General features: G+C 37.7%; 1 protein-coding gene across 9 annotated transcripts in view; it reads left to right on the top strand.

Annotated features, from left to right (window-relative positions):
• The window catches only part of TLK2 (tousled like kinase 2), a 122,257-nt gene that overhangs the window by 42,391 nt on the left and 58,324 nt on the right, over window positions 1–21,542 (top strand). For all 9 annotated transcript variants that reach the window (XM_036033542.1, XM_028519100.2, XM_036033540.1 and 6 more), the window contains one exon: window positions 9,126–9,293. In XM_036033542.1, the coding sequence (XP_035889435.1) occupies window positions 9,126–9,293 (168 nt within the window). The remainder of the gene's footprint in view (window positions 1–9,125; window positions 9,294–21,542) is intronic.

The following is a 21,542-nucleotide window of genomic DNA, read 5'->3' as shown; positions in this document are numbered from 1 at the left end:
TCCAACAATACTCTTTCCCCTTCTATCTCCAGCTATCTCAGTTGATGGCTTTACTTTTTTATTTTACTGAGAAAATACAAGCAACCAGAAGAGAACGCTCACATGCTCCTACACCAAATCTACCAAACTATTTGCATCAGTATGCATACCTGCCTTTTGGGATGAATGGATTTACCAGCCTTCACTGGGCACTGGTCTCTCTCATATTTATGTATTCAACTCCCTACTTGACATTTCCATTTATATATCTAACGGACAGCCTAAAAATGTCCAAAAAAGAACTCTTGCTTCCCCTTCATTACCAGGACAACAACAACAAACCACACCACTCTTCCTTGCAGTCTACCCTGTCCTGATAAATGACAGTTTACATCCTCTAGTTTTTCAGGTCATAAACTTATACCCCATATCTATCAGGAAGTCCTTTTTATTCTTTGTCTTCCTTATGAGTATCTGACCACTTTTCTATCTTTCTGGTTCTCTGCATTAGCCTCCAAAGGGGTCTCCCTGTTTCTGCCCATGTCCACCCATTCTCAATATAGTAGCCAGAGTGATGTTTATGAAAAAGTTAAGACAGATCCTCGTATTCCTCTGCCTAGCTGCCCAGTGGCTAGTCCAAATTGCTCTAGACTACATGGCCTAGATCTGTTTCCCCGCATACCTGGCTCTGACATCTTCAACTGGTCTCCCTTTCCCTCATGCCACTACAGCCATGCAGGCATCCTTGAAGTTCCTTAACACTGGAAAACCCTCTTTTGCTTCAGGGCCTTTGTGCTTGCGCTATTTCCTCTCCCAGGAACAGCATGATAGCAATGTCTTTATCAGGTTCTTGACCAAAGATGACCTTATCAGGGAGGTCTCCCCTGGCCAAATTTAAAGTAAGCAGTGTCTCAGACTTTGTCATTGTGTCCCTAATCCTGCTTTATTTAATTTAATTTATTTATTATTGATTTGAGAAAGAGAGACAGAAAGAAACACTGCTTTGTTTTTTCATTTATTTATGAATTCAGTGGTGGTTTTCTTGTATGTGCCATGACTGGAGATTGAACCCTACAACCTTGGCATATTTGAACAATGCTCTAAACAACTGAGCTAGCTGGCCAGGGCTAATCCTGCTTTGTTTTAATTGTTATTTGTACCACCTGGCATATATTCTTTTTAACCCTCGCCCAAGGATATGTTTATTGATTTTGGAGAGAGAGGAAGGGAAAAAGAGAGAGAGGGAGGGTGTGGGGCAGACATGGACATGACAAACATCGATGTTATATATTAAAATGATATATTAAAATTTTGATAATCTATTTTAATTTTTCATTGATTCCTATTTATGTGCATAGAAGAGTACACAGATAAGTCTACAGCTTAGTGAATTTTCACAAACTGTACGGGTCCCCCTTGTTCTCTCTTCCAGTTACTAGCCCTCTCTCTGCCATCTGGAATAGCTGCTATTCTGACTTCTAACAGAATAGATGAGTTGTTCTGTTTTTATACTTTGTGTAAAAGGAATCATATAGTATATACTCTTATGTCTGGCATCGTTTTTTCAGCATTACTTTTTAAAGATTCACCCATACTGTAGATCATTCATTGTTATTGGTGTGTATTGTCGTTTTAATACATTTTAATTTATGAGCTATATGTTTCCATTTTTTTAATTTTATTTTAATCATTGTTCAAATACAGTTTTCTCCTTTTTACTCCCAGTCCAGCCCCCCTCCCACCCCTCCCCACTTCCCTCCCATTATCCCCCCCCCTAGTTTTTGACCATGTGTCCTTTAAGTTTGTTCCTGTGAACCCTTCCCAATGTCCCCTGAAATTCCCTCTACTCTCCCCTGTGGTCACTGTCAGCCTGTCCTCTATTTCAGTGTCTTTGGTTATATTTTGCTTGTTTCTTTGTTTTGTTGTTTAGGTTCCTGTTAAAGGTGAGATCATATGGTATTTGTCTTTCACTGCCTGGCTTGTTTCGCTTAGCATAATGTTTTCCAGCTCCATTCACGCTGTTGCAAAGGGTAGGAGCTCCTTCTTTCTTTCTGCTGCATAGAATTCCATTGTGTAAATGTACCCTAGTTTTTTGATCCATTCATTTACTGATGGGCATCTTGGTTGCTTCCAGCATCTAGCTATTGTAAATTGTGCTGCTATGAACATTGGGATGCACAAGTTCTTTTGGATTGGTGTTTTAGTGTTCTTAGGATAGAGTCCCAGCAGTGGAATCAAAGGGTCAAAAGGCAGATCCATTTTCAGTTTTCTGAGGAAGTTCCATATTGCTTTCCATAGTGGTTGTACCAGTCTGCAGTCCCACCAACAGTGCACTAGGGACCCCTTTTCTCCACAACCTCACCAACGCTTGTTGTTTGTTGCTTTGTTTATGATGGCCATTCTGTCTGGTGTGAAGTGGTATCTCATTGTGATTTTAATTTGCATCTCTCTGATAGCTAGCGATATTGAACATCGTTTCATGTGTCTTTGGATTTTCTGTATGTCCTCCTTGGAGAAGTGTCTGTTCAAGTCCTTTGCCCACTTTTTAATTGGATTCCTTGTCTTCTTAGAGTGCAGTCGTGTAAGTTCTTTATATATATGTTTCCATTTTTAACTCTACAATTAATCTGTTGCTTATCTTCTCCCACTAGAATGTTCATCCCATGAGAGCAGGGGCTTTGCTTTGTTTGCTTACTACTGTTTTCGTCTCTCATAGTACTTCCTACTTTGCATAAAGGTATAATTATTTTAACTGTTTCCCTCACTTGACATAGAATATCTTGACAAGATAATACCTTGTTCAATTCTCAGTCTCTAACACCCCAAAACAGTGATGGCTCACATTGGGTGCTCAAGATCCTGAAACGGAAGAAGATGGATAAAGAATTATTTTAGCTTTCCCACGTCAAGTGATTCTTTTGTATATATTTTTTAAATATAAAAGTACATAAAACATGAGCATTTTAATGCAGCAGTTGGTGAAGTATAGCTCACAGCTGGCAAGCTAAGAATGAGTTTTAGATTTTTAAAGAGTCGTAGAGACAAAGAAGAATATATGGTAGAAAGGATACGTGACATGAAAAGCCTAAAATATTCACACACACAAAAGTTTACAGGAAATCATTATAAAGTTAACTCTATGTAATCAGTACTTAGATCAAGAGGTAAAATGTTTTCAGTTTCCTAGAAACTTGTATGTGCCCATCCCTGATCATAACTCCCTCCCTCTCCACTAGAAACAAAGCATTATTCTAATTTTTGTGATTATCATTTGCTATTCCTTATCGTTTGACTACCTGTGTGTATACCCCTAACAAAATAGTTTAACTTTGTCATTAAGTCAGTTTTATTAATCATAATTATGTCTTGCTTTTGTATTTTTGTTTGTCTGGGAGGGGAGGGGTGGTATCAAAGTATGTGCTTTTATTATTTTTTTTCTACATCATCTTGAGTGGAACCCTTAATCGTGATGTTTTAATCAGTGTTTAAGTCTTCTGATTTGTGGCTGTTTGTTCTATGAATTATTGTACTATTTATCATGTCTTTCATGATTTAGACAGTTGTCTGTTTCTTCCTGTTTTAGTTTTGCTTTATGTATTAAGTGACTTTCTTCATGTCTTGTGATGCTTTTTGCTCTAAATGCAGTTTATCTAAGATTTAACATATCCAAACCATTGTATGATTTACATATTCAATTTATACTGTCAGCTTTTCATAATTATGTTTTCAGTGTATCTGAGAAATGCCATATAGTTGAATTTTTTCCTTTATTCTAGCATCTTTTTTAACTTCATTGTTTATCCTATTTATATTTAATATAATTATCATTGTATTGGATTTAAATATGTCATAATTTTAATGTTTTCTTTTTATCCTGCCTAATCTATCATTTTAAGATGTTTATCCACCTTTTCCTTTCTTGCTCTCATTTGGATTGATTTTTTTTTTTATTATTTCTTATTTTTCTCCTTCACTAGTAGCTAGATCCTATTTGGTGTTTCTCTGAGAATACCACGTCTTTAATATGCTAAAGTTTGATGTTACTAGTAACTTTACTGTCCTCTCAAACAAATGAGGACCTTAGAACATTAGCTCAGTTTACCTGGTGGTCAGTTTACCTACTGACTTGGTGGTGGTATTTGTTTCTATTTTGCCTTTTTTTTAGCCCTATAAAACATTACAGTTTTAAACTGTCACTGTTCATTCAGATTGATCTGTATATTTAGCTCTTTCTTTGTACTTCTTTAATGACATCTTATACCTTCTATCTATGGTTATTTTCTTCTGCCTGAATTACTACTCCTTTAGTATTCTTTTCTGTATCTGCTAGGTGGTAGCTCGCTAGGTTTTTGTTTTTTTAAATGCCTTTATTCTCTTATTCTTGAAAGATATTTTTCCCTGTTTATATTTCTAGATTGGCATTTTTTTTTAAACAATTGAGAATTTCATTATCTTCTGGCTCCCACTGTTACTGTTGAGAAAACAACTTTCATTTACTTATCTCTTGGAAAGTATCTGCTCTTTTTCCCTTGATTGTTTTTGAAATCTATGGTGTTCTGCAGTTTTATTAAGATGCATCCTTTTATTTCTTTTGCTTGTGATTTATTGGGCTTCTGGTATCTGTGGGTTGGTGTCTTGTGTCATTTCTGGATGATTATTAGCCATTGTCTCTTCAAATATTGTCTCTCCCCTATTCTCCTTTTTTTCTTCCTATGAAATTCCAGTTAATGATATGTTAAACCATTTCACTTTGTCCTGTGCCCCTTAGCTTTTTTTTTTTTTTTTTAATTTTATTTTGGTCTCTATGCTACATTCTTGCCTTTCATTTCCCAAATCCTCTGTTTTGTTATATCTAATTTGCTGTAAGCCGCATTGAATTCATATATGAGTGTGTGTGTGTATCTTTTTTTTTTAATTTTTAAAAGATTTTATTTTCTTATCTTTAGAGGGGAAGGGAAGGAGAGAGGGAGAGAAATATCAATGTATGGTTGCCTCTCACGTGCCACTTGCTGGGAAGTGGCTTGCAACCCAGGCATGTGCCCTGACTGGGAATCAACCCTGGCAGCTCCCTGATTCATAGGCTGGCTCTCAATTCACTGAGCCACACCAGCCAGAGCAGCCTCATTAAATTCTTAAGTGTTCTTATTATATAGAGTGGGGCAGAAGTAGGTTTACAATTGTGAATACTTGAAACACAGAGTTAAAAAAGCTATTGTAATAATCATAACCTGCATGTCTTTTTCAGTACGAACAGTTGTAAATCTTTTACCTGACTCTGTGTTTCCCTACAGATGTTTGCAAGCCTGTCTTTTTATTTTATTTTAATGTAGTAGAAAGTTATTTTATAATCTCTATCTGATAATTTTGGTATTTGAAGTTTTTATAAATCTGTTTCTTGTTTTTCCTAGTTGTTTGGGGGCTTATTTCATTATGCTTCATTTTTTTTTGGACAGCATTCTGCTTACTGTTCTCAAAAAGTCCTGTGAAATTTCTTTGCAATTTAGGATAAAGATGCATTCCTCCAAAGAGGATTTCATTTGCTTCTTCCAAGTGTCTAGAGAGTCTACCAATCCAATACTATTTTTAAGATACTGAACCTGTGGCTTGCATTTTGTTTGTTTTTGATATTTTGCTTTCTGTTTCAAACACTCTGGCAATACTGATTTGAATTCTGTTAATATTTCTCAGGGGACCCCAGCCCCCTCATTGCCAAGGCAAGTTCCTTGCAGCTCCCTGAGGGTAGGGGGAATTTTTCTTCTGGTATACATTATCCCTGAGAGTATCTAGCTTTTTGGAAGCCCAGTTTGAAGTGGGAACCATTTTCTATTGAACCTGGGTTAGCTTTTTCCTGTGACTGTTTGCTTGGCACTATGGTACCCTGGAAATGGAAATTCAGGATCTGCAGGTATCCTTGGGGCAAATGTGACTTTGGTGCTGCTTTTACCTGTCTTGTGTTTCTCATTTCCCTTAGGTTTTACACTGGCAGATCCCTATTTTATCAAGTGTTTGATCCTGCTTTCTAAGGGAAGGTGGTTGGTTCAAATATCCTAGCCTGTTCTATTTTCAGAAATAGTTTTAAACCTGTTAGCTCTTGGAAAATACTTATTAAATATATAGCAGAATGATTAAATTGAATATTGTAGTTTTGGTGATACATTCTCTCAAGTAGTGAGAATATTGCTGTGAATGAATATCACAGGTGTTCTGGAGACTGAATTTGAACCATTCCCTTTGGTAAGGTAGGAGTGTTGGTCTTAAGGAGGTGGACTCTACTCATAGATCCTTTTATAGGATCATTTTGGTTATTTTTATTTTCTGAAATGAAAATATTAAATAGTTTTTCCTGATAAAGGGATATATACATACTTTGAAAGTCCAATAATTCAGAAGTGGTAAAATAGAAAGCCCCCTTGAAAAGAACTATTATTAAAGAGTTTAGTGGTCATATATGTATTTGTACATGTGCGTTTATATGGTGAATTTCCTTATTTTGTTAGTAATTAATTTATTTAACCAGTATCCTACAAACATTTTATATTCTGTAAGTAAGTAGTACTGTAATGAATGTCTGTGTGTGTGTGTATAATGTATATTTATGCAGTTTTTCCTTTTGATTCATTTCCAAAGTATTATTTTCAAGTCAAAGAATATGCTCACTTTAAAATGTCACTACATAATTGCTAGCCAGTAATCAACAGTTTGAGAGTCTCGGTTTCTCCATATCCTTCTAATACTGAATTTTATCATTGTAATCTTTGCCAGTGAGAAAAGTACCTTGTTTTAACTTACATTTTTTTCATATATTTAATGGCCTTTGGATTTTTCCTTTAATGCTTATCCAGGTCTTTTGCCTATTCATTTCTTAGAGCTTTTTTTTTTTTTTTTCTGATGGATAGGAGCACATGACTTATTAAAATTGTTAATCATTGTTGCTATTGTAAATATTTTTTCCTGTTTGTAATTTTGTTTTTTAACTTTGTTTATGTTGACTTTCACCATTGAGAAGTCAAAAAATCTGAAGTGGTTGAATTTATCTGTGTTTTTCTTTCTTACTTACTGGTTTCGTGTTATTCTTAGATGTTCCTACATGGTTTGTATTTTTAATGTCATGTTTAAAAAGTCCTTCGCCACTAGAAAGTCATAAAAGCATTTGTTTATATTTTCTTACAAAATTTTTATATGATACAAGGAAACAGTCTTTTCCTTTTTTCAAATACCTATGTAAATATTCTACCATCTTTTAATAACTTCCTACTAATATGAAATGTATTGCTTTAATCACTAATTATATATCCATATTATATGGTTATCTTTCCAAATTTTCTATTTTATGACACTGATCAGTATATTCCTATATCAGTATTATACTGTTGCTTTATCAGTATTACAATGTTGCTTTGTATATGTTTTAATAGTTAGGCAAGTTTCCCTGATACTTTATTAAAAATTGTATGGCTAATTTTAATTATTTTTCCAAGTGAACTTCAAAATTCTTTTGTGAAGTTCAACAAAATCAATTCCCCAAAAGAGAGCAAGAGGGAACCCAGGTGATCACTGTACCGCTATGACACTCTTGCAAGGAAAAGAAAACCAAAAATAAAGAAAAAGCACTAAGCATTGGCTTTTAGAGAAATTTGACATCTGTAAAATTTAAATACAGGAGCATAATATTGCCATTTAATTTAGGTCATTTAATTTTACCATTTAGTTTTCTCTCTGTCAGTGAAGCTGTAGTTTTTCTTTATATGTGGGATAATCTGCATATTTTTTAAGTGTACTTCTGAGTATCTTACAGATTTTTTTGAAATTTGGAATCTGCTTTTTCTACCATTACATGTTCTGATTATAATCAATTATTGTTAGTAAATGGGGGAGCTATTGACTTTTGTATATTTATTTTATATTTAACCATCTTACTGGACTCTTAGTTTGTTTTTCAGTTGATTTGTTTGGTTTCCTTTGTGAATAGTTATATCATCCGAAAATGATACTTTTTAAATTTTTACTATTTTCCTGTATTTATACTTCATATTTTTCCTTATCACATTGACCAAAACTTTTATGAAAATGTTGAATGATTGTGCTGTTAATGTGTTAACCCAGTCTACTTCCTAATGTTAATGAAAGTGTCTCTACTGTAGCACTATTACTTATATTTATGTTAATTTCTGAAAAAATAGTTTTTGTTATATTGAAGGTATTTCTTACATTAAAGTTGTATACTTCCAGTTTTTTTTTCCCCTTAAGGGTTGCCCAATAATCTGCAAATTGTTTTTGGCATGTAAAGGGAAGAATGTTGACTTTTTCCCACCCCTAACATTAATGTAATGAATTACATTAGTAGATTTCCTCACAATGAACCATCTTCACATTTCTGAAATAAATCATACATAATTGTGATGTTATTCTTATAGTGTAGTATGGAACTTGTTTTGCTTGTATTTATTTCACCTTTTTTTTTCATCTAAGTATAATATCGTGGGAATAGAATTCAGAGTAAAATAAGTTCTACCTATAAAGTAAGAAACAAATGTCTTAATCTTTATTTACTTGCTGGATAGAGAAAACATTTCCTTTGTAGGATTGAGGGTATTATGAAGTTGATTTGTTGAACTCTATAAAGTAACCTGCAAATTCAGAGTTAAGTAAATATAGAACTAAATATAGAACTGTTACACTGTAATCTTACAGAATTTGAGTAAGATAGTAATTCAGGATTATAGATAGGCTATAATGCAGTGATTATGTTACTATGTTCTCCATGGTTGTTTTCAGAGAAGGTGTTTGTTTTTTTCTTAATTCTCATCTGAGGATATGTTTACTGATTTTTAGAGAGAGAGGAAGGGGGTTGGGGGGGTGAGAAAGAGAGAGAAAGAGGGTGAAGAGACATTGATTGGTTGCCTCCTGTAGACGTCCCAATCAGGGACTGAACCCACAACCTCGGTATGTGGCCTGGCTGGGAATTGAACCTGAAATCTTTTGGTGCATGGGATGACGCTCTAACCAACTGAGCCATCCAGCCAGGGCCAGATGGTGTTTCTTTAAAAAATCATTATCATATTTGGTAACTGTGTTTTAATCTGTTGCATGTTTTGCAGTATCAGATTTTCTTTCTCATAATTTGTGTTTTCTTTAATGTTTTCCAGCGGCGAGTAGAACAGCCCCTCTATGGTTTAGATGGCAGCACTGCAAAGGAGGTATCAGAGGAGCAGTCTGCTCTGCCAACCCTGATGTCAGTGATGCTAGCAAAACCTCGGCTCGACACGGAGCAGCTGGCACAGAGGGGAGCTGGCCTCTGCTTCACTTTTGTTTCAGTGAGTACTGAGCCTGGATTTATGCAGATCCTTGTTGTCCTGGAGCTCCTTGATGAAGTTGGAATAATTATTTAGGTAGAGAGATGATGACATTTCTAACTCCATTGTCACTTCTAAAGGTAGTGATAGGCTTCTCAGTTTTCCTTGGTTCAAGGGGCTGAGAGAGACTGTTTTGTTAATGTCTGAGCACACCATGGAAGGAAAATGAGATCTTAGGTTGACAAAGAAGCAAAGAAAATACAGATCCAATTCCATTACTACCATAGTACTTGTGTAATTAAAAATTAAATCTCCAAACTCCAGCCATCACTTATTTAAAGCAATATTCAAGTCAGTAAAATTTTAGCATGTAGTCAGGCATTCCATAGCGTGCTTACCAGTCTTTTCCCCTCTGGTATTCGGGTGACCTATGTGCTTGCCTTCCTTCACCTCTTCCAAGTGCTCATATGGTTAGTTTTTCCACGAATATTTGGTTATCTGTTTGCTCTTTTCAGCTTCCTCCTTTTTCTCCCTCCTTACTTTGATCCCATTTTTATTTGCCAAATTATAACACAGTTTGACTCAAAACTTTCTACTTTTCTTGGTTTCTGTACCATACCAAGTACCTGTTGGTGGCCAAGGATGCTATAAAGCAAGAGAAAGTCCTGTTGCTCTATTCTTCCATTTTTAGGGGCATCATTTGGAGCTAAAGTCACCACTGATTTAAATTCCTTTCTCTCTTATTGGTTCATTTTCTTTGGTTATAATCTGAATTTCTTCTTTATTGGCTCTGGGTTTTGAGTCATTCATCCATGTGCAGTCGTATCCATAAAGTCCATGAAAATGATGGATATCTTCAGGAATGGAAATAAAAATAACAAAGTAATTAGATGGAGAATCATGGTGCATTATTCAGACTGTTTTCTTACAATTATTGTTGTCCCTCAAGAAAGAGATAATACAACTTTTAAAGAACTTACAGAACTTTTTGATCCTCAAAGGAATGGAGAAACTCAAAGGAAACATGGCATAAAATCAGAGAATTGACCAATATAGTATTGTGGGCCCGACAGCAGTATGAAATAGTTTATATGAGAATGCAGTAGTTCTCTGTGGTTTTAGTTTAGAGAGTGTGTCTGTCTGTCCCTCTGTTAACAATATATGTTTACATATATTTCATTGTGTGTTTACTATTTGCTAATATTTGTTAAATCTTCAACTTCGGTCTAACTTTCCAGGCAATACATTGGATAATAAGGGGGATTATTTATCTTTTTGTTGCCTTGAAAACTACCTTCATTTCACTTGAAGGGAGCTCCCTTTGTTTATTCCACAAATATTTTTGAATGCCCCCCCGTGTGACAGGCATATAGATAATATACAGGATTTTGATCAGAAAGAACTCATTTCCCTAATGTAAGCATCCCCTGAAGGTATAGGCGTGTAGGTGTTGGAGGGTGAACATGGAGGACCAACCACCTGCTCATTCCTATCAGCAGGCACACTGAACCTGCTGCAGGAATTGTAGATGCTACAGCCAAATTGTTCTTAGGTAAAGAGACATGGCAGAGGGGAGTTAAGAAAATGGTGTATAAAAAAAAAAAACAAGCAAGCCCTGGCTGGCATAGCTCAGTGGATTGAGCGCAGACTGTGAACCAAAAGATTGCAGGTTCGATTCCCAGTCAGGGCACATGCCTGGGTTGCGGGCCAGGCCTCCAGTGGGGGCCATGTGAGAGGCAACCACACATTGACGTTTCTCTCTCTCTCTGTCTGTCTGTCTCTCTCTTTCTCCCTCCTTTCCCATCTCTGAAAATAAATACAATCTTAAAAAAAACAAAAAACAAAAAAAACAAGGAAGCCCTGGCTGGTGTAGCTCAGTGGATTGAGCGTGGGCTGGGAACCAAAGTGTCCCAGGTTCGATTCCCAGCCAGGGTACATTCCTGGGTTGCAGGCCATAACCCCCAGCAACCGCACATTGATGTGTCTCTGTCTCTCTGTCTCTCTCTCTCTCTGTCTCTCTGTCTCTCTCTCTCCCCCCCCTTCCCTCTCTAAAAATAAATAAATAAAATCTAAAAAAAAATGCATCCTTGCATTTCCTATAAATTAAAAAAAAAAAGGAAAAAAAACAAGGAAAAAGAAAATGCTGTATGAAGAAAGGATATGTAAACATAAAAACCGAAGGCTTTGGTATACTTCTTTTCTCTTTGCTTCTCTGCAGTTCCAGCCAGGATATAAGCTTACTAACATGAAGTCAGAGAAAAGCAAAAGAGTTAACATTAATATACAATAAATGTGAATCAATAAAGACAAGCAGTTTTCTAAGAAAACAGGCAAAAGCCATGAGCAAACACTCACAGGAAAAAAATAGTGACTGACCACGTGAAACAAAATGCTTAACCTCAGTCATAGAGAAATGCAGAATAAAACAAGATAACATTTTTGACCTGTCAAATTGATAAAGTTAGTAAGTTTGATAATTCTCAGTGCAAGTGATAGTTTAGACACACAAGCTGTTTTCTGTCAGTTGGTACAGTCATTTGGACAAGTTGGGAATGTATCTCAGTGCTAAGTTTACATATTCTTAGGTCCAGAAATTCCATTCCTATAAAAATGCACAAAGATGTTTATTATATTGTTTATAATTACAAAAATCTGGAGGCAGTTTCCCTCCGCCAGTGTTTCAAAGGACCTTAAAAGGAGGATATCTGACTTCCAGTGTCAGAACTTCCCCAGCATGTTTCATTAGCTGCAGCAATCACTGCCTTCTTCTCTAGCCTCGTGCTCTTCTCTAGCTTCCCCTCTTTTGGTTCTTTCTCATTTCCTAGATCTTTAAATATTGGAGTGCTGCAGGGCTCAGTCTTCATACTCCTTTGTCTACCTTCATTCTCTGCATCATCTCATTTCCTTTCTTTGATCTAATTATATTCCTTACGGAGAAGACTTCAAGTTTATATCTCCAGCCCAGAGCTGTGCCCTGAATTCCAGACCTATATAGTCAGTTGCCACAAGTCATCTTCTCTTTTTGTATAACAAGCATATCATATTTAACATGTACCAAACTGAATTCTTCATTTTGCCCCCCAACTTCCAAACCCATTTCTCCCACAGCCTTCTACATCTCAGTAATTGTCAGCTTTCCTTCTAATTGTTCAGAAACTCTGGAGTCATTCTTGTCTATTCTCTATTTATACCCCAATTACAAATCCATCAGCAAATCTAAGTGATTTTACCTTCAAAATATATTTAAAATCCTACCACTTCTAACCCTATCACTACCACTCAAATTTGAACCACCATCTCCCACTGAGGTTATGGCAGTAGCCTAACTGGATTATGCTTATACCTTTGTTTACTTTTAATTTGTTCTGCACAGACCAGGGTGATCCTATGGAAACATAAGTCCATTCATGCCACTCGCTTGCTCAGAAGTGCTTAAAGTGGTACATGGTCCATTTCCCATCACTCTTGACACATCTGTTACTATGTACTTGTCTCCCTCCCCAGGTTGCATCCACTCTGGGTACTTTGTTTCCTCAAATACTACCTGGCATGCTCACCTAAGGACCTTCATACTTAACATTCTTTCCCCAGCTACCATCATGCCTTGTTCCCTCAGTTCTCTCTAGTCTCTGCTTAAATTTACCATATCAGAGAGGTCTACCCTGACTACACTGTATAAAATATCAATTCATCTCTGCCTACCCCACACATTATCTAGCTCCCATGCCTTACTTTATTTTTTTTCTTAGTCTTATCAGAAGCTGACTTGATAATACAAGTTACTTCTTTGTCTGACTTCCCCATTTTCTACCAGCCCCCCTACCCCGCCCACTGGAATGTAAGTTTTATCAGGTCAGGGATTTTGCTTTGTTCACTTTTGTATCTCCAGTGGCAGAACAGGATTTTCTCTGATAGATACTGTAGTTTTATGTTGCATGAGTTAATAATACACCCTTTATACAGAGACTAAACATAAATGATACACAGTGGAATGCTATACATTTGACAAAATAAGTGAGATAGATATATTCTAATAATGAAAGATCTCTAGACATGTATTGATAATAGCAGGTGGCAGAATATTATGTTTCATCTTTTAAATGTTAGTATATTGTTACATAATTATATATGTTTTACCATACAAACTTTGACTTTTTAAAATTATAAGCATTAATTTTCTAATTGTAAAAATAGTACGTATACATGGGCCACAAAAAATTGAACTAATAAAAAAGAGTAAAATTCTCTCCTTTGCATCCTCCAGGGGGAAACTAGTGTTAAGTTTGTGTTTTAGATTTCCTGCTGTTTACCATGTTAACTTCATACAATATCTCTGTTATTTAATTAACTGTAAACAAGATCTATTTACTCCCCATTCTAAGAGATGAATCTAACATACTCATAACTATGACCCATCTTCCCTTCTCAACTTTCAATTTTTTAATTATTGATACAGAAGTGTGTGATATTTAGTTTATGTTTAACTAAACTAAATAATTGAGTCTTTTCTGCTTTATAAATTATTCTAAAATTTGGGAACATTTATACTAATTATGGTTTTTCACTATTAGGCATTACAAAACCAAGTGATTTTAATGGGTTCACTGAGGAAAGAAAACAGTCCTAGTCATCGAGTTAGTTTTGATTGAATGAGACAGCTCTAGTTGTTAAGGTCTACTTGATTTTTTAAAATATGTTTTATTGATTATGCTATTACAGTTGTCCCATTTTCCCCCCTTCACTCCCCTCCACACCCTCTCCCACCCACATTTCCCCCTTTAGTTCATGTCCATGTGTCATAAGTTCTTGAGCTTCTACATTTCCCATACTATTCTTGCTTTCCCCCTATTTTCTATCTACTATCTATGCTACTTATTCTCCATACCTTCCCCCCCTTCCTCCTCCCACTCTCCTGTTGCTAAGCCTCCATGTGATCTCCATTTCTGTGATTCTGTTCCTGTTCTGTTGTTTGCTTAGTTTGTTTTTGTTTTAGGTGTGGTTATTAATAATTGTGAGTTTGTCATTTTACTGTACATGTTTTTTTCTTCTTTTTCTTGGATAAGTCCCTTTAACATTTCATAAAATCAGGGCTTGGTGATGATGAACTCCTTTAACTTGATCTTACCTGTAAAGCACTTAATCTGCCCTTCCATTCTAAATGGAAGCTTGGCTAGATAGAGCAATCTTGGATGTAGGCCCTTGCCTTTCATGACTTGGCATACTTCTTTCCAGCCCATTCTTGCCTGCAAAGTCTCTTTTGAGAAATCAGCTGACAGTCTGATGGGAACTCCTTTGTAGGTAATTGTCTCCTTTTCTCTTGCTGCTTCTAGGATTCCCTCCTTCATTTTTACTTTGGGTAATGTAATTATGATGTGCCTTGGTGTGTTCCTCCTTGGGTCCAACTTCTTTGGGACTCTCTGATCTTCCTGGACTTCCTGGAAGTCTGTTTCCTTTGCCAGATTGGGGAAGCTCTCCTTTATTATTTGTTCCAATAACTTTTCCATTTTTCCATTTGTTGCTGTTCCTGTTCCCCTTCTGGTACCCCTATAATTCAGATGTTGGAACGTTTAAAGATGTCCTGGAGGATCCTAAGCCTCTCCTCATTTTTTTGAATTCTTGTTTCTTCATTCTTTTCTGTTTGGTTGTTTCTTTTTTCCTTCTGGTCCACTCCATTGATTTGAGTCCCAGTTTCCTTCCCATCACTGTTAGTTCCCTGTACATTTTCCTTTATTTTACTTAGCATAGCCTTCATTTTTCCATCTAATTTGTGACCAAATTCAACCAAATCTGTGAGCATTCTGATTACCAGTGTTTTGAACTGTGCATCTGATGGATTGGCTATCTTTTCGTCACTTAGTTGTATTTTTTTTTTTGGAGCTTTGATCTATTCTTTTGTTTGGGCCATTTTTTTGGTCTTGACGTGCCTGTTAGGTAGTGAGGGGTGGAGCCTTAGGTGTTCACCAGGGCGGGGCAACCCATTCACTAGGTTGTGACGCTGTAGGTTGGGCAGTGGTCCGAGAGGGAACAATGCTACTTGCTCTGCTCTCTACCTGATTTCAGTCACTTCCCCTGCTTCCTGCAAGCAAATTGAGCCCTTCTGGTACTGATTTCCATGTGGGTGGGCTTGTTTGAGTTCTAGGACCCTGTGGGTCTCTCCAACGAACTCTCTTGTGAGGCTGGAAGTCTCTCCCAGCTTTTCAACCCCCACAGGTGTTTTCAATTAGTGTTTTGAGTCTTTATTTCCCTGCACTGGGACCCTGGGTTGCGTTCTCTGTCTCGTTCCCCAGTTTTACTTGGTTTATCTGGCCGAGAATGTGGGACCGCCTGGTCCACTGGCTGCCTTGTATGCCACACCCCTCCACAATCCACAGCCCTGTGCCCAGGGTCTGCCAGCTGCTGCCTTGTGTGCCTGCGTCCGCCAGCCACAGCTCTCTTTGCCATGACCCCTCTCCCCCTGGCTGCCAGACTCTACCACTTCTACTGGTCTGGATTAATGTGTCTACTTTAACTCCTTGGTTGTCGGACTTCCATACAGTTGAATTTTCTGTCAGTACTGGTGGCTTTTTGTTTCTAATCTGTTGCTGTTCCTATTTTGGTTGTGGGAGGAGACACAGTGTGTCTACCTACTACTCCACCTTGGCTGCAAGTTCTCGATTTTTTTTTTTAAATGCCAGGTCTATTAGTCTATTATTTTCTTAAAAGTTTTATCGTTAAACATTATACAAGGTGTTCTTAAAAGCTTGATTTTTAGAAATGTACACGTAGTTTGCTTTTTTAATGCTGAAGTATTTTTAAGTGCATTTAAAAAATCTTGACCACCTATTTCTCAGTAACTTAACAGGCATTTTCTAAAAAATATTAACATTTTCCTAGAGAGCCAAATTAACATTATCACACTTACCTTTTACTAGTGTCTTCACTAGTGTCTATTCTTTATATATATATATTTGCTTTTTTAATTTAAATTTTTTTTAGATTTTATTTATTTATTTTTAGAGAGGGAAGGGAGGGAGAGAGAGAGAGAGACAGACAGACAGACAGACATCTATGTGTGGTTGCTGGGGGCCGTGGCCTGCAACTCAGGCATGTACCCTGACTGGGAATCAAACCTGTGATGCTTTGGTTCGCAGCCTGCACTCAATCCAGTGAGCTACGTCAGCCAGGGCACTAGTGTCTATTCTAATGTAAAATAAAATTTATCTCTCAATCTGGGCCTTTTGGGTTATACCAACATAGTTCTACTAGAAAGGCAGGTTGAATGCTTAGTTCTTTCCATGTAATTAACAATTTTAACTTTTAAAATAAACTTGTGCCCTGGCTGGTGTGGCTCAGTGGATTGAACTCTGGCCTCTGTCTGGTTCACTTCCCAGTCTAGGGCACATGCCTGGGTTGCGGGCCAGGTTCCCAGTAGGGTGCATGGGAGAAGCAGCCACACATTGATGTTTCTCTCCCTCTCTTTCTCCCCTTCCCTCTCTAAAAATAAACAAATAAAATCTTAAAAATATCTATTTAAATGAACTTTAAAGTAAGAATCAGTAGCTGTATGAAATGGTGATAGCTAGCCTTCTCTTTAAAAATCATTATGGTCTCATGGGCGTTTATGGATTTATACAGTAAATATAATCACTCTTTGGTGCTTAGTTGGCATAGCCTTATTTTTCCTTCCATCAGTTGATGGACAGTTGGGTTGTTTCTACCTCTGGGTTATTAGGAATAATAATACTGTGAATATTTATGTACACATTTTTGTATAGGTATGTATTTTCATTTCTTTGGGGCATATACTGAAGAGTGGAATTGTTGGGCCTTATGGTAACTGTTTTTGAGGAACTGCTAATCTGTTTTCCAAGGGAGGTGCACCATTTTACAAGTCCAGCAGCAGTATATGAGGGTTTTCTATATCCTCATCATCACTTGTTTCGATGGTAGCCATCCTAGTGGGTATGAAGAGATATCTTACTGTGATTTTGATTTGCATTTCCTGAATACTAATGGTTTGAGCTTTTTTTATTTGCTTATGACCATTTATATATCTTCTTTAGTTAAATGTCTATATAAATTTTTTTTGCCTGACTTTAAATTGGGTTGTCTTCTTGTTGAGAAATCTTATGATATTTCTTTTTATATTTTGGGTATGTGACTCATCAAGTATGTGATTTACAAATATTTTCTCTTGTGGATTGTTTTACTTTCCTTTTTTTGTTTTGTTTTAATTTTTGTTAAGAGTTTATTTAAGCCAAAATGAGCACATATGCCAGTGAGCAATAAAGCAAATGCCCCAGAGAATATGTTTTTTTGTTGTTGTTGTTGTTGTTCCTTGATCAACTTTTTTTCTTTTTCCTTTTCAAGAGAGAGAGGGGAAGGGAAAAAGAGAGGGAGAAAAACATCTACGTGAGAGAGAAACATCCTTGCTAGAGAGAGAGACAGACAGACAGACATCAATTGGTTGCCTCTCATATGCATCCCAACTGGGGACGGAACCCATAACCAAGGCATGTACCCTGGCCAGGAATTGAATCAACATCACTTTGCGGGATGACACCCAACCAACTGAGCCATGCTGGTCAGGGCAACTTTTTAATTTTTTACTTATTTTGTAAGTTAGTTTTTTACTTTTCAGTTACAGTTGACATACATTATTATATTAGTTTCAGATGTGCACCCCATTGATAGGCCATTACATAACTTACTAAGTGATCATCCTGATAAATCTTGTACCCATCTCATACCATACATAGTTATTAGAATATCATTGACTGTATTCCCTATGCTGTACTTTACATCTCCATGATTGTTCTGTAACAACTAGTGTGTACTTCTTAGTACCTTCACCTTTATCACCCAGTTCCCAACCTCCTTCCCATTGGGCAACCATCAAAATGTTCTTTTTATCTGTGAGTCTGTTTCTGTTCTTGTTCATATATTTTGTTTTTTAGACTCAGTTGTTGGTACATATATATTTATTGCCATTTTATTGTTCATATTTTTAAACTATTTTTTTTTCTCCTTAAAGAAGACCCTTTAGCATTTCATGTAATGCTGGTTGGGTGGTGATGAACTCCTTTACCTTTTTCTTGTCTGGAAAGCTCTTTATCTGTCCTTTGATTTTAAATGATAGCTTTCCTGGGTAGAGTAATCTTGGTTGTAGGCCCTTACTTTTTACAACTTTGAGTATTTCTTGCTAGTCCCTTCTGACCTGCAAAGTTTATGTTGAGAAAACAGCTGTCAATCTTATGGGAACTCCCCTGTAGGTAACTAACTTCTTTTCTCTTGTTGCTTTTAAGATTCTCTCTTTGTCTTTAATCTTTGGCATATTAACCATGATGTGTCTTGGTGTGAGCCTCTTGGGTTCATCTTGTTTGAGACTCTGAGCTTCCTGGGCTTGTATGTTTATTTGCTTCACCAAGTGATAGAAGTTTTCTTTCTTTCTTTTTTTTTTTTTCCAAATAGGTTTTCAATTTCTGAGACTCTCTCTTCTCTTTTAGGCATCCCTAGCAAATGTTGCCATCCTTGAAGTTGTCCTAGAGGCTCCTTACACACTATCCTCTTTTTTTTAATATATTTTATTGATTGTGCTATTACAGTTGTCCCATTTCCCCCCTTCTCTCCCCTCCACCCTGTACCCCCCTCCCACCCACGTTTCCCCCCTTTAGTTCATGTCCATGTGTCATACTTATGAGTTCTTTAGCTTCTACATTTCCCGTACTGTTCTTGCCCTCCCTCTATCTATTTTCAACCTACATTCTATGCTACTTATTCTCTATATCTTTTCCCCCTCTCTCCTCCTCCCACCCCCCTGCTGCTAACCCTCCATGTGCCCTCCATTTCTGTGGTTCTGTTCCTGTTCTAATTGTTTACTTAGTTTCTTTTGGTTTTGCTTTAGGTGTGGTTGTTAATAATTGTGAGTTTGCTGTCCTTTTACTATACATGTCTTTTCTTTATCTTCTTTTCTTAGATAAGTCCCTTTAGCATTTCATAAAATAAGGGCTTGGTGACGATGAACTCCTTTAACTTGACCTTATCTGAGAAGCACTTTATCTTCCCTTCCATTCTAAATGAGAGCTTTGCTGGATAGAGCAATCTGGGATGTAGGTCCTTGTCTTTCATGACTTGGAATATTTCTTTCCAGCCCCTTCTTGCCTGTAAGGTCTCTTTGGAGAAATCAGCTGACAGTCTGATGGGAACTCCTTTGTAGGTTACTGTCCCCTTATCTCTTGCTGCTTCTAGGATTCTCTCCTTCGTTTTTACCTTGGCTAATGTAATTATGATGTGCCTTGGTGTGTTTCTTCTTGGGTCCAACTTCTTTGGGGCTCTCTGAGCTCCTTGGATTTCTTGGAAGACTGTTCCCTTTGCCAGATTGGGGAAGTTCTCCTTTATTATTTGTTCAAATTCGTGCTCAATTTGTTGCTTTCCCCTTCCGATTCTGGTACCCCTATAATTCGGATATTGGAACGTTTAAAGGTGTCTTGGATGCTTTTAAGGTTTTCCTCGATTTTTTGAATTCTTATTTCATCCTGCTTTCCTGCTTGGTTGATTCTATCTTCCTTCTGGTCCACTGTATTGTTTTGCGACTCAGATTCCTTCCTTTCACTATTGGCTCTCCGCCACGTATCTTCCTGCATCTCTTTTATGGTAACCTGCATCCTTTCATCTAAATTTCGTCCAAAATCCACCAGTTCCGTGAGCTTTCTGATCACCAGTGTTTTGAACTGCGCATCTGAGAGGTTAGCTATCTCTTGGTTGCTCAAAAGGATGAGTCCTGGGGGACTGATCTGCTCTGTTGAAAACATGTTTTTCCCTGTCCTTTTTTTTTTTTTTTCCCCGGTCTAGTCGCTCTTGTTACGGTGGGGGGTGGAGCCTTAGGTGATCACCGGGGCTGGGCACGCTAGATTGTGACATTATATGTGGGAGTGGGAGTGGGAGTGGGAATGGGAGGGAACAATGGCGGTAGCTCCGTTCTCCTGGGATCAGACCCTTCTCTGGGCTCCCGGGCTGCCAGTTCTGCCTTGGTCCACAATCGCTACCCCTCTGGGTCTGCCAGCCGCAGCTTGCATACTCAGGGATCACCGCTGCGTTCTTGCGCCCCGGATGGCTGTTGCGCCGATTTCTCGCCAAACTTTCCCCGACCTCCGCGCGCCACGGACCCGTGCCAGCCCCACACCCGCCCGGCTCATCTTCTCCTACCAGTCGGGATGAACGCGTCTACTTCAACTTCTTGGCTGCCTGACTTCCATTCAGATAAATCCTCTGCTGGTTCTGAGCGTTATTCTGTCTGTAAATTATTGTTGTAAATTATTGTTGTTCTAATCTTGGTTGTGCGAGGAAGTACGGTGCATCCACCTATTCCTCCATCTTGCCGGAAGTCCTCCTCATTTTTTTTTTTTAATTTGCTTTTCTTTTTGCCGTTCTGATTAGGTGTTTTTTGCTTCCTTATATTCCAAATTGCTGATTTGATCTTGGCTTCATCCACCCTAGTGTTAATTCCCTGTAAATTCTTCACTTCTTTTTTTTGCAATCCTCACCCGAGGGCATTTTTTCATTGGTTTTTAGAGAGAGAGGAAAACATTGATCGGTTGCTCTAATACATGCCTGACCTGGGCATCAAACCCACAACTTAGGTATGTGCCTTGACCAGGAATTGAACTCGCAAACCTTTGGTTATGGCACAATGCTTCAACCAACTGAGCCACACTGGCCAGGGCTGTTAGTCATTTCTGATTGGTCCTCACTAAGTTCATTGCTTATCCTTACAGAGTGTTTTGAACTCTGTATCTAATAGATTGATTGTCTTCATTTTGTTTCTTTTTCTGCATTTTTGTTCTCTTCTTTCATTTGGGACATGTTTCTTTGTCTGCTCCTTTTAACAGCCTCCCTGTGCTTATTTCTGTGTGTTCGGTAGAGCTGCTTCATCTCCCAGGCTTGGTAGAGTAGCCTTATGTAGTAGGTGTTCTGTAGGGTCCAGTGGCACAGCCTCCGTAATCACCCAAGCTGGGCACTCAAGGTGTGATCCCCACATGGGCTGTGTACACTCTTCTCTTGTAGTTGAGCCGTGATTGCTGTTGAAATCTCACTGGGAGGGATTTACCCCCAGGCCTATCAGCTGCAAGACCTGGCTGCAACCACAAACCTGATCACTGACCTACGACTACTGTGGAGGATCAGCTGTGCAGGGCCTACTCTACAGAGCAGGACTGACTTTAGTGGACTCTGGTGCCTGCTGAGTTCACCCCTTGAGTGTGTTGCTTATAGAGGTGGTTGGGTGATAATGTT

Source organism: Phyllostomus discolor, chromosome 8, assembly GCF_004126475.2.
Source record: "Phyllostomus discolor isolate MPI-MPIP mPhyDis1 chromosome 8, mPhyDis1.pri.v3, whole genome shotgun sequence".
NCBI classification, from domain to species: Eukaryota; Metazoa; Chordata; class Mammalia; order Chiroptera; family Phyllostomidae; genus Phyllostomus; species Phyllostomus discolor.
Note: the sequence above shows the minus strand (reverse complement) of the source record. Positions and strands in the feature narration are given on the sequence as shown.